Raw genomic sequence first — 13,713 nt, 5'->3', positions numbered from 1 at the left:
GGTGTTGGTGTAAAAGTAAATCCACAATCTGTCTGCCTAGAATTTTGATAAGCAGCTTGTTCAGATCCCGCTGCCAGAAGTGAAATATTACAGAGTTTCTCCACATGCTGCTACTGCCCAGCAATAAGAGAGGCTATCTTAGAGCAAGGCGGCAGTAATGTTAGTAGGAGGTGCTCCCACCTCAAAATGCCAGCCCTGATGCGATCCCGTCTTCCCCTCACACATTACAGTTATTTCTCTTTTGGTCCAAGCATCATTTTCTGTTCTATCTGACCCCGCAAAGCATGACTTGCGCTTGCCTTCTGGGCCGAAATGGGAAACTGTGATCACACCACGGTTTTCCAGTTCTGATCTGGCAGGTAAGTGCAAACCGTAGCTTGCGGGTCAGAGGTGACTGCTAACAGTGGTTTGCCCAGAAATAAGTTGGCCCAGAAATATGAATTTAGGTGGATCGTGACAGGAAGGATGGGGAAGGATGAGCCAGTGCTCAGCTCTTGTGGTCCTTTCTTATATGCCCAGGGTATTTTCTTTCAGGCCAGATTGACCCAAGGGTCCTGGAGATCTTTTGCCTTCCTCTGGGGCTAGAGCAAGGGTCACTGGGGGAGTGGGGGGGGAGGTAGCTGCGAATTTTCTGCATTGTGCAGGGGGTTGGACTAGATGACCTTTGAGGTCCCTTCCAGCTCTACTTTTCTAAGTGAGGAATTGCAGCATGGTGGGGCAGCTACTGTCATTTGAACCCAAGGCTCATTCACGCCACGGTTCTGGCTTTGTTTGAACTAGTTCCTTGTCTCTTTTCTGAATCTTAGTGGCCACATGTTTCTTTACTGTTTTCTCCGTGCTCCATTTCCAGAGATGGTCAAATTACTGCAATTCTGGACCAGAAGAATTACGTAGAAGAACTCAATAGACATTTAAGGTAAAGAGCAGCTTGCTGTTTAAGTATAATCTATAAAAGACTTCCGTTGGCTATAAAGCTAAATGTTTCGGTGTAATTCCTGATGATCTCTTTAATTTAACAGTGCCACTGTCAACAATCTGCAGGCAAAGGTTGATGCTTTAGAAAAATCCAACACAAAACTTACTGGGGAGGTGAGTGGCAATGAAAGAAATGCTTTACTTTTCTGTTGTGGGGTGGGAGGAAAAATTAGTGATCGGTGAATTAGGTTTTACTTTACTTACTCCCCGTTTGTGGGGAGGGCGGGGTATAAATATAATAATATTTTTTGTTTTGTTTTGTTATATATGTATATGTATAAATAAATAAAATAGTGTCCAACATGTTAATGTCTGAGAAGACCTGTGCCTGACAATCTGATTTTATAAGACCAGTGAATGTTTCATACCCTTTTTGATCAGACTGGTGAAACTGGAATTCGTAACTGGAGACATAGGGAGCAGCCGCACGGCTCTTTTTGTAGCAGGTACTCATTTGCATATTAAGCGACACACCCCTAATGTCGCCAATCCTCCAAGAGCTTACAGTAGCTCCTGTAAGAAGAGCTCTGTAAGCTCTTGGAGGATTGGCTACATTAGGGGTGTGTGGCCTAATATGCAAAGGAGTTCCTGCTACAAAAAGAGCCCTGCGAAAGTCCCAAGCAATATTCCCTCTAAGCCAGTGGGGGCTGGATGAGACCCCCGGAGGGCTTCTATCAGGCCCAAAGTGGAACTGGCTGTCCTCTGCTTCTTCTTCCAGTTCTGCTGCTGCTGCGTCATCGTAGGTTTGCAGCTTACAGATACGCACCTGAACAGCATACTCAAGATTGCAACAGCACAGGCATTTTGATGCAGTAATTCAGAGCAAGCGGTGTCAGTGATCAGACACTGTTAAATAAACAAAATATTGCAAGAGTGCTCATGTTTTAAGCATGTTTTTATTTTAAGTTTAAAAAAACCCCTTTGTGTTTGTGTCCTTTATAAAGTTTCTATCTCCGCTATCTGGCATTACATTTTATGACACACGCGGCCTGGCCTGACGAGGTCTCATTCATGTCAGGTCCGGCCCTCATAACAAATGAGTTCGACACCCCTGCTCTGAGCTTTGGAGTCCTGTGAGCAAAAAATCTACTTTGTGAACTACGGGCATTAAAAGTTGTGAGCGAGCGATTTGGCTGCTGCATCAATTAGTTTGCTCTGGAGCCCTCCCTTCCTGAGCTAAGACAAAAATGTGTGTGACGGAGGCCAAAAACCCGTCCCCACACTAAACTCAGCTTAGAGGGAACACTGGTCCTAAGCTCACAGTTTTTTAGCCTCTGGCTCACACATTTTTGTCCTCAGAAAGGAGGGCTCCAGAGCACACTGATTTCTGCAGCAGCCAGATCGCTCGCTCACAACTTTAATGCTAGCAGCTCACAAAGTAGAATTTTTGCTCACAAGACTCCGGAGCTTAGAGGGACTCCCAAGTACAGTGAAGAAGAGGAGTAACTTCAAGCGATAACACTGGGAAAGAGGATCAAGAGACAGAATAAAATTGACACTGTGGTGGCAGGGGCCACCAAAGCAATGTTATTTTACTTTGCACAGCCAATCGGAAGCTGTGCTGGGCAATAGCCCTACCTGGCCAGGTAAGGTGTTGGTGGGCGGCACCATGGCTCCCATGGTTACCACATTGGGGACCTTTGGTTTATGGGATAAACCATCAACCGCAGCAAAATCTTGGTGCTAATAAACCAACCCAGTGAGTCTATATGACCAGCGATGGTACTCTTCCATAAGCTGTTTCATAAGCCAATAAAGCACCATTTTGAGTATTAATTCTTATATCAGGGACAATATGCCCTGTAAGCCATGGAGTCTTGTGAGCAAAAATTCTGCTTTGTGAGCTACGGGCATTGAAGTTATGAGGGAGCGATCTTGCTGCTGCAGAAATCAGTTTGCTCTGGAGCCATCCTTCCTGAGCTGAGACAACAATGTGTGAGCCGGAGGCTAAGAAACTGTGAGGTAGCTCACGCTAACTCAGCTTAGAGGGAACACTGATCAGCGGTCCCCAACATGGCGCCCAGGGGCATCCTGGCTCCGGCCTGCACCTTTCTTTTTTTTTTTTATAATGTTTTTTTTTATTTTTTCAATTTTTAATTACATCTCTTCTCCCCTGCAGTTGTGCTTCCTCTGCTTGTTTGGCTCCACCTCTGGCAGCTCCCATTTTGAGTTTGCACTCAGCAACATGTGTCAGAATTCCAGAGGTGCCCAAGGGTTCAAAAAAGGTTGGGGGCCTTTGCCTTATAGGATGACCCCCATCGATGTAGCTAAGAAGATTTTTCAGATTCCTTCTCCTCTTAACCCCTGACAGTTTGGTGTAGTGGTTAAGTGCATGGACTCTAATCCAGGAGAACCGGGTCTGATTCTCCACTCCTCCTCTTGCAGCTGCTGGATGACTTTGGGCACGCCATAGTTCTGTCAGAGCTGTTCATGAAAGAGCAGTTTCTGTCAGAGCTCTCAGCCCCTACCTCTGTTGTGGGGAGGGGAAGGGAAAGGAGTTTGTAAGCCACTCTGAGACTCTGAGTGAAGGGCGGGGTATAAATCCAATTTCTTCTTCTTCTTCTTAATTAAGGCAAGTCTAGCCTTCTATGCACTACCATGTCATACCAGCTGTCAAGAACATAAACTGCTGTTGAATACCAAGAAAGTACCTATTGAAGCTGAAAATAATTATTTTAACTGTTGTTTCTATCTAGCTTGCTGTTGCAAACAATAGAATTATAACACTGCAAGGAGAGATGGAGAGAATCAAAGAAGAAAGTTCATACATGATGGAGTCCAACAGAAAGGTCAGTACGTTTATTGGCTGGGTGTTGGAGGTGGATGTATTTCTCTCTAGCAGTGGTCTGCACGTTGGCTTACCTGGAAGCTCTGTGTTCAACCTGTGAACTTTTGGCTTCTCTTCCTTTTCTGGCAACATGCTGTATAAGGACGGACACGAACTGCATTTTTGCGGTTCGGTTTGTGGCTGAACGATGAACTGAACCACGGACTGGGAGGTTGGTTTACAAACCAAACCGGTTCGTGAGCCATTTAACCCCTGCTTTCTGCTCCCCACTGCTTTTTGCAAACAGCTGAGTGGCAGGGAGCAGCTGTTTTTCATGAAGAACAGAAAGCAGGGGTTTAAACCCCTTGCTTTCTGCTCTTCACGTACCGCCACAAACTGCATCAAAATTTGTGAAAGTTCATGGCGGTGCTTCAGTTTGTGAACATTGCTGCCCGAGCCAGCCAAAAATTCATGACGAACTTTAATTTGTCAGCTGGCTAGTGCCCATCCCTAGTGCTGTGTGTGTTGATCTGGCAGGAACATACTGATACTTATGCAGCACTGCCTTCTTCCAGAAAGGTGGGCGTTAATAGCCTTTTAGGAGCTGCGGTGGCTCAAGTGGTTAAGACGCTGAACTGCAGGCTGTGGAAGGTCAGTAGTTCAGCAGTTCGAGACCCAAGTGTGCCGCATGATGGAGTGAGCTCCCATCTCTAGTTCCAGCTCCTGCCAACCTAGCAGTGCGAAAGCAAGAAATTGCAAGTAGATAAATAGGTACCGCTTCGGTGGGAAGGTAACAGCGTTCCGTGCTCCTTGGTGTTTAGTCATGCCGGCCACATGACCACAAAAACGTCTTCGGACAGCGCTGGCTCTTCGGCTTTGAAACGGAGATGAGCACCGCAACCCTAGAGTCGGGTTCGACTGGCTTTCGAGCAAGGGAGACCTTTACCTTTACTTTTTAATAGCCTTTTGGCTAATTTCAACAATCGGCTGCGTTACTTCTCAAATCAGATAGAAAGGATCTGAGTAGAGCAGTAAGAACTGGTGTCTAAAAAAAGGTGCTTTGTAGTCTCTTCAAGTGGGAGAAAGAGAACAGTGTTCAGTTCAACTGTAGAACTCCAGTTACGAGGGAGCCCCTCCCTGTTTGTTTGTTTATTGTTTAATTTATATCCTGCCCTCCCTGCCTGGGCAGGCTCAGGGCAACTTACATAGAATCAGGGGTCATTTCGTAGAAAAAGAGGTGCAGGAGCTCATTAGCATAACTCATTAGCATAACTTATTTGCATATGCCACACCCTCTGACATCACCAGAAGTGTGTCAGAAGGCAACACCCACCGCTCAGGCGCCACTAAACTGTTTTGGATTGCTAGCTATTGGGGGGGGGGGACGGAACGTGCAGATCTGTCCTCGCAGAGGAGGGAGAGCTTGTACCTGAATAAAACTTGGTCTTAAAGGTGCCACTGGACTGCTTTGGACCGGGGGTGGGGGGTGGGGGTGGGCTCTGCAACTTACCTGGCTGCTTCTTGCTCTGACTGAGGGCTGCTGGGAGCAGGGGGTGGGGCTTGTTGCATGTGCCCGACCCCTGGGCTCTTTACTGCTGGAGCTCCGCTCCTGTGCGCTCCTGCAGGAAATGACCCCTGCATATAGAATATATAAAACAGTTAAAACAGAGAAATTAGTTAAAATCACAAGGATATGGCTATAAAACGAAGCACAATATCATATAAAGTGCTAGCATGTACTCGAACCCAGGTTTACATTATCCGTCGTAATGCGAAATAGCGTTACACAGCTTCAGATTTCCTAACAGCTGCACAACGCACAGTATAAGACTAGTTTGGAGGACATTTGAGTATTCTTTGAGCGAATGCTTGACTGCTAAATATTTCCACTTCATTTGCTTTTGTGGTATGTTGATAAACCTGCAGGTAACCAAACAGGACAGAACTGCAGATGGGCACGCCTTGAGCGAAGCACGGAAACAGCTGAAGGAGGAAACGCAGCTACGGCTGGTAAGCTAGATGGGCAGACGTTTGAGTTGAAAAGCGCAGCTCGAGAAGACGGTCTGGGGTCCCCTGGGGTCCTGGCTTTTTTCCCCACACAGCAAAGGGGACAATTAAAGGGGTCTCTGCAGTAATCATTGCGCTTAGGCTGTGTGTAATGCTGTAAGGAAAGTGTTCAGAGTCTTCTGCCACTCCAGAATTTCCAGTTTATCTTTATTTATTTTTATTTTATTAGTCTTGTATCCTGCCCTCCCTGCAAACAGGCTCAGGGCGGGTTCCATCAGTCTCAGTGCAATATATAATACAATTTAAAGAACAATTTAAAACAACATAGAACATAAAGTGCCGTGTATAATTTAGCCAGATGTCTCAGCAGTTTAGATGTAGTGGTTAAGTGTGCGGACTCTAATCTGGGAGAACCGGGTCTGATTCCCCACTCCTCCACTTGCCCCTGCTGGATGACCTTGGGCAAGGCGTAGTTCTGATAAGAGCTGTCCTTGAAAAAGAGCCGTTTCTGTCTGATGTCTCTCAGCCCCACCTACCTCACAGGGTGTCTGTTGTAGGGAGGGGAAGGGAGAGGAGTTTGTAAGCCGCTCTGAGACTCCTTTGGGTAGTGAAGGGCAGGGTATAAATCCAGTCTCCTCTTCTTCTTCTTTTACCTCACAGGGTGTCTGTTGTGGGGAGGGGAAGGGAAAGGAGATTGTAGGCCGCTCTGAGACTCCTTTGGGTAGTGAAAGGCGGGGTATAAATCCAATCTCCTTCTTCTTCTTCTTCTTCTACCTCACAGGGCATCTGTTGTGGGGAGGGGAAGGGAAAGGAGATTGTAAGCCACTCTGAGACTCCCTTGGGTAGTGAAGGACAGGGTACAAATCCAATCTCTTCTTCTTTTACCTCCCAGGGTGTCTGTTGTGGGGAGGGAAAGGAATTTGTAAGCCGCTCTGAGACTCCTTTGGGTAGTGAAGGGCGGGGTATAAATCCAATCTCCTTCTCCTCCTCCTCTTCTTCTCGAAAGCTTATCTCCTGCCACAAATTTTTTTAGTCTTTAAGGAGCCAATGGATCCTTGCTCTTTTCCACTGCTACAGACTGACTAACACGACCACCCCATCTTGCACTTACTGGACATGCATAAATCCCAGGTGTCACATCTCTCTGTGTTTGTGTGCTTTGATACAGGATGTGGAAAAAGAACTGGAGGTGCAGATCGGAATGAGGCAAGAAATGGAGCTGGCCATGAGAATGCTGGAGAAAGACGTTTGCGAGAAGCAAGACGCCCTGGTGGCGCTCAGGCAGCAACTGGACGACCTCAGGGCCCTCAAACATGAACTTTCTTTCAAGCTGCAGGTGAGCCAAGCAGGGTCCGTGACCCTGTTAGGTTTAGGATGGAGAGCCAGCCTCTAATTCTGGATAGTGTTGCTGGGCTTGGGGTTGAGTGACCTGGATGCAGTTGCTCACCCAAGAGTGTTCGGGTGTGTTGTTCTCTCCTGCCGTTACCTACCTGCCGTGCTTAGTGTTTGCTTCCTGCTCTGACGCCTTGGGACACGGCAGATAAGAAACTGGCGGTCTTTAAGCAGCATCTGGACAAACACTTGTCAGGGATGCTGTAGGCTGATCCTGCATTGGGCATGGGGTTGGACTAGATGGCCTGTATGGCCCTTTCCAACTCTTTTGATTCTGTGATTCTATAATTTGGACCCCAGGCAGTTTGAGCCTCTCTCAGTGGAGGGGCACCCGACTTGCTCCCAGTAATATACTTCTTTACAGCCCCCCCCCCCTTGAACGGTCAGGCTTGGTGCCGTCACTTAGCCACACAGACTGGGAAGAGACTCTGGGGTTCATTGCTGGACTCCTGCTGCTCCCCCCACCCCGTCCTGAATCATGAGCCAACCATGTCTTGCCAGGTCCCCCCTGGCCACCAGCACGGGGGGGGGGGTTAAGGTTGTCAGCTCCAGGTTGGCGTACGGTGCCATAGAGTCCACCCTCAGAAGCATCCGTTTTCTCTAGGAGAACTGATCTCTATAATCTGGATATGAGCTGTAATTCCGGGGGATCCCCAGGTCTCACCTGGAGGCTGGCACTCCTACCTGAGGTTGACTGTAACAACGTGCTCTTCATTCGGCACTGGAAACCAAATCCCCTCCCCTCTTCCCAGTTCAGTTCAATTTTGTTGCATAGGGCCAGTGGCCATTACAAGAGAGTGTAATTGCATAAGTGTAAAAGAGGGCACAAGAGAGTGTAAAAAATTGTATACAGGATAATACAGTACAGTGAGACTGAGTTAAAATACAATTAAAATTACATTTTAAAACTTGTTTCATAAGAGAAAGGAACGACTCCCATAAGCAAGTGACGGATGCTAACGGTAGTTTGGCCCAAATTTCCTTCCTTCCTTCCTTCCTTCCTTCCTTCCTTCCTTTTTGTATCCCACCCTCCCCGCTGTGGCAGGCTCAGGGCAGCTTACAGAATATATATAACTATTAAAACAACAAAATATGTCAAGGCACAAAAGTTAAATTAAAACCATAGCATATAAAATTTAGATTTCCAGGAACATAAATATTAATAAAAGATGGCGGCGTGCCCTCAGCATCCGGTGGTCAACTGCCACCATACTCCGGGTTCTTGCCAGGCTGTTAGTTGTTAAGTTAGTGCTGATGTTGGGGGGCCGGGGCCACAATATTAAAAGGTGGCACCCTAATCGAAAGCCTGGTGGAAGAGCTCCGTTCATATAAGATTTTGCCCTTTTTGCTGCTGAGGCAAGAAAGGCAGTCTTCTATGAAACTTCTGATTCCACATCTGCAAGTAAAAATATGACTTCTTCCATCACGGTACTAAGGCCTAAATTGGCCAAGCTCGTACCTAAAAATGTCTTCCTTGGAACCGAATAAAGCGGACAGGCCAGAAAATCATGACACAGGTCTTCAGGATCTAGACTCATCCCCGTATGGTTAAGGAGTGGGAATCACTAGCTTGTACCAGATGTATGTCTAAGGAACCAAAAAGCTTTTATTTGACTTTATTTATGCCCCACTTCCCTCCTCAGTGGGTAGCAAGCGCAGCTCACAACATTCTCTCCGTCTCCATTTTATCATCACGTCAGCTCTGAGAGGTCAGTGAAGCTGACAGAGTGTGACTGGCCCAAGGTCATCCAGCAAGCTTCCCTGACAAGTTGGAGACTGGAACCCGTGTCACCCAGAGCCTTGTCCCATGCTCTAACTGGTACAGCGCACTGGTCCAAAAACTTGTGTGGCGTCCTCCTTACTGGGGAGACGTTTTTCCCTTTAAAACACTCTCTGTGTACCTAAACTTGGTAGATTCCTGCTGCCACCAGGAATTAAAATTCCAGTTCTCTCTCTCTCGGTAGAATGACCTAGGGTCTGGGCACTTCAGAGGACAATGTGGCCCTGAGGAAGGACTATTCTGATTTCTGGGATAAGTTTAAACAAAAAAATGATTTATTTAATAAAGAACAAAATGGGTTTCTGGTTATTTTGAACTGTTGTGCTGATGAAAGGAACTTGTAAATATAACTGGCAAAGCTTGGTGTCACAGTCTCTCAAACTCCCAAAACTCCACTCTGACAGGCATAGACAGTCTAATCTCTCTCTCTCTTTCTCCTCTATATAGCCACACAGGCTGAACTCTTTCTCTTGTTCACACAGAATAGACTCAAAAACTCCCATAGTCACACAGACTATGCTCTCTCTTCAAACATCACACACAGAATCACCTCGTAGACATCTCTTCTCCCACACTTTCAGTCATCAGCCAATCACATCACACTTATCTCCCTCTATCACTCTCCTTACATTACTGCAGTCAAACTAAACATTTAAAGAAACACACACACCAAAACATGAGATCCTTACAACTTGTTTTCAGAATTTTCCAGCCTATCAGCTTTCTTGTGCCTTTTCCCCATTCCAGAGTTCAGATCTGGGAGGGAAACAGAAAGCTGAGCTAAACAGCCGCTTGGAGGAGAAGACGAATCAGATGGCTGCGACCATCAAACAACTTGAACAAAGGTAAAATTGAAAGTTGCTTATTGTTGAAGCGTTGGTTGGTGTGTGTGTTTTTTTTAAAGGTGGTGTTTAATATACCCTTTTTAAAGGATTTTTGAAACTAGGGGGGGGTAAAGCAAGCATTTCAAACACGTGGTACGAGGCCCACGGTTTCAGAATTAGTGTGCTGTGAGGGAACTGTGGAGCCCCTCAGAACCCCACGGTAACATAAGAGCATCAGAAGAGTCCTGCTGGGTCAGACCCAGTGGTCCATCTAGTCCAGCCTCCTGTCTCACCCAGTGGCCAACCAGTTCCTCTGGAAGTCCAACAACAGGACATAGAGGCTGAGGCCTTCCCCTGATGTTGCCTCCTGGCTCTGGGATTCAGAGGATTAGTGCCTCTGAATGTGGAAGTTCTCCTCAGCCAACATGGCTGGTAGCCATTGATAGACTTATCCTCCATGAATCTACCTGTAAGAACATAAGGAGAGACCTGCTGGATCAGACCAGTGGCCCATCTAGTCCAGCCTCCTGTCTCACACAGTGGCTGACCAGTTCCTCTGGAGGGCCAGCAACAGGGCAGAGAGGCTGAGGTCTTCATATGCACGTAAGAAGAGCCCTGCTGGATCAGACCAGTGGTACATCGTCTAGCATCCTGTCTCACACAGTGGCCAACCAGTTCCTCTGGAGGGCCAACAACAGGGCATAGAGGCCAAGGCCTTCATACGAACGTAAGAAGAGCCCTGCTGGATCAGACCAGTGGTCCATCTAGTCCAGCCTCCTGTCTCACCCAGTGGCCAACCAGTTCCTCTGGAAGTCCAACAACAGGGCATAGAGGCCGAGGCCTTCCCCTGATGTCAAGAATAGAAGAACATAAGAAGAGCTCTGCTGGATCAGACCAGTGGTCCATCTAGTCCAGCCTCCTGTCTCACCCAGTGGCCAACCAGTTCCTCTGGAAGTCCAACAACAGGGCATAGAGGCCGAGGCCTTCCCCTGATGTCAAGAATAGAAGAACATAAGAAGAGCTCTGCTGGATCAGACCAGTGGTCCATCTAGTCCAGCCTCCTGTCTCACCCAGTGGCCAACCAGTTCCTCTGGAAGTCCAACAACAGGGCATAGAGGCCGAGGCCTTCCCCTGATGTCAAGAATAGAAGAACATAAGAAGAGCTCTGCTGGATCAGACCAGTGGTCCATCTAGTCCAGCCTCCTGTCTCACCCAGTGGCCAACCAGTTCCTCTGGAAGTCCAACAACAGGACATAGAGGCTGAGGCCTTCCCCTGATGTTGCCTCCTGGCTCTGGGATTCAGAGGATTAGTGCCTCTGAATGTGGAAGTTCTCCTCAGCCAACATGGCTGGTAGCCATTGATAGACTTATCCTCCATGAATCTACCTGTAAGAACATAAGGAGAGACCTGCTGGATCAGACCAGTGGCCCATCTAGTCCAGCCTCCTGTCTCACACAGTGGCTGACCAGTTCCTCTGGACAGCCAACAACAGGGCGTAGAGGCTGAGGCCTTCCTCTGATGCTGCCTCCTGGGCTCTGGGATTCAGAGGATTTGTGCCTCTGAATGCAGCGGCTCCCCTCAGTCACCATGGCTAGTAGCGATTGATAGACTTATCCTCCATAAAACGAGCTGAAGCCTTAAGGAACGTATGTGAAGCTGCGATATACTGAGTCAGAGCCTTGGTCCATCAGTGTTGTCTACTCAGACTGGCAGCTGCTCTCCGGGCTCTCTGGTTGAGGTCTTTCACATCACCTACTCCCTGGTCTTTTTAACTGGAGATGCCGGGGATTTATTTATTCACTTACTCTATTTATACCTACCATTCTTCCCAGCGGGAGCCCAGCACAGCTTACATCATTCCCCTTTCCTCCGGTTTAGCCTCACAACGACCCTGTGAGGGAGGTTAGGCTGAGAGTGTGTGACTGGCCCAGGGTCCCCCAGCAAGCTTCCGTGGCGGAACGAGTGGGGATTCAAACCCAGGCCTCCCATATCCTCGGCCAGCACTCCAACCACTGCATCACGCTGGCTGGATTCAGTCTGGGACCTTCCGCATGCTGATTTTAGCTGACACCAGTGTTCCCTCTAAGCTGAGTTAGTGTGAGCTAGCTCCCAGTTTTTCAGCCTCCGGCTCACACATTTCTGATCCTAGCTCAGGAAGGAGGGCTCCAGAGCAAACGAATTTATGCCGTAACCAGTGTTCCCTCTAAGCTGAGTTAGTGTGAGCTAGCTCACAGTTTTTTAGCCTCTGGCTCACACATTTTTGTCTTAGCTCAGGAAGGATGGCTCCAGAGCAAACTCATTTATGCAGTGGCTAAATTGCTGGCTCACAACTTTAATGCCAGTAGCTCACAAAGTAGCATTTTTGCTCACAAGACTCCACAGCTTAGAGGGAGCATTGTCTCCCTACCCACCCACCCACCCACCATAACACACTCACAGAGTTTGGGGATGCCCTGTCTTCCCAGAGCATTGTTTTGGGAATTTCGGTGACAACGACCTGAAGATGGAGGCAGGAAGGTTCCATTCTGCTAGCAGAAGTGCCTTCTGTCGGGAGACACCTTGCAAAAAGCAAACAAAACAGACACCGTTGTATAGAAATGTCAGCTGTCGTTCATTTAAGCCTTGTAGAGTAAAGATCGAGAGATCCTTCCTAAGGCGAAATGGTAATACTTGCATTTTTTTTGGAACAAAGCAAAACATCGTCACGTGCACAGTCTGAATGCAGTGGCACCTTTAAGGCCAACAGAGTTGAATTCTGGGTATATAAGCTCTCGTGTGCACTGGACTCAGACTTTGTTCTGTCGCTTTAGGCCAACAAGGCCACCCACCTGAATCTGTCGTTCATATGCAGTCATTGGTGTCTGTTGAATTAACAGGTGTTTTCTTCTGCTGTCTGTCTCCTTTCCCCTTCCCCTCCCCCCCCAACTCCCCATGTCATCATTACACCCTTTTCTCCATATAGCGAAAAGGATTTGGTGAAACAGGCAAAAACCTTAAATAGCGCAGCGAACAAACTGATCCAGAAGCACCCCTAGGCTCTCCTCTCTCCCCCTCCGTTGCTGCAGCTGGTCCCCTCACAACTCTGACATCTCAACTCAATTACGAGGGAAAAGCAGGAATTTTTTTTTACATCGATAGGAATTTAGACATCAGACTCCAATGTTATCACCTGAAGTTGATTTGGGATTTTTGGTTTTTTCGTTTTCAGAAGGGAAGCGGAAGCGTCGCCATATAATCCTAACCCTGCTTTTTGTCGTTTAAACAGTTTGACCCAGAACTATCCCAGAGAATTGCAAAACAAGAGAAAGGGTGTCACTGTGCGATTCAAAATGAATAGCAGAACAAAGCTTTTAACCTTTTGCACGCCTGGTGGCCAGTGTTCCCTCTAATTTTTTTTCTGTGGTGAGCGGGGCAGGTCACCTCCTGAGTGGAATATAACTGCTATAATCTTTAAAACGGGCAGTGGGCCACGCAAGACCCTACGTGGCTCCAGACTACTGTTGAGCGGGGCTTCCTGTGTTAATGAGCGGCCGCTCACCCACACAGCTTAGAGGGAACACTGGGTACCAGAAAGCTGCAGAGCTTTTTCCCTGGCAATATTAAATCCAAGGGTAGGCCAGGTAGTTTTCTGAGTTGCTTCGTTGTAAAGTAGATGAAGCAAGTATGTCCGTAGAGGTGGAGAGCCACCATGGGCGCCTGCCACAGACTGCTCCCTTAGCATCCACTGTTCAGTTTGGCCTTAATGCCAGGGAAAAAAACACACATTAGCACCACTGGATAACTTCACCCCTGTTAATCAAATGCTTGTCTGCACAGTACATTCCTCTTCCTGTGCATTCCTCAAGATTTTACGTGACCCGAAAGCGTTTCCGACCCGCAGCGTCCGCACAGCACGCCAGTCCGAGCGTGGACAGGTTAATACGACATTCCAAAACCACTGCAAACTTGATCAGATTATACCCCTTCA

General features: G+C 47.6%; 1 protein-coding gene across 4 annotated transcripts in view; it reads left to right on the top strand.

Annotated features, from left to right (window-relative positions):
* The window catches only part of RUFY3 (RUN and FYVE domain containing 3), a 94,428-nt gene that overhangs the window by 61,029 nt on the left and 19,686 nt on the right, over positions 1 to 13,713 (top strand). For 2 of the 4 annotated variants that reach the window (XM_015427121.1, XM_015427122.1), the window contains exons 7-13: positions 851 to 916; positions 1,020 to 1,089; positions 3,672 to 3,764; positions 5,669 to 5,752; positions 6,918 to 7,085; positions 9,669 to 9,766; positions 12,709 to 12,814. In XM_015427121.1, coding sequence (XP_015282607.1) covers positions 851 to 916; positions 1,020 to 1,089; positions 3,672 to 3,764; positions 5,669 to 5,752; positions 6,918 to 7,085; positions 9,669 to 9,766; positions 12,709 to 12,781 — 652 coding nt within the window. In that variant the 3' untranslated portion in view covers positions 12,782 to 12,814. Of the gene's footprint in view, positions 1 to 850; positions 917 to 1,019; positions 1,090 to 3,671; positions 3,765 to 5,668; positions 5,753 to 6,917; positions 7,086 to 9,668; positions 9,767 to 12,708; positions 12,815 to 13,713 lie in introns of those variants that run through there. The other 2 variants (XR_001482955.1, XM_015427120.1) reach the window with 1 other exon arrangement.

The sequence above is a fragment of the Gekko japonicus genome, unplaced genomic scaffold (assembly GCF_001447785.1).
Source record: "Gekko japonicus isolate JY-2015 unplaced genomic scaffold, Gekko_japonicus_V1.1 scaffold565, whole genome shotgun sequence".
Lineage (NCBI taxonomy): Eukaryota > Metazoa > Chordata > Lepidosauria > Squamata > Gekkonidae > Gekko > Gekko japonicus.
Note: the sequence above shows the minus strand (reverse complement) of the source record. Positions and strands in the feature narration are given on the sequence as shown.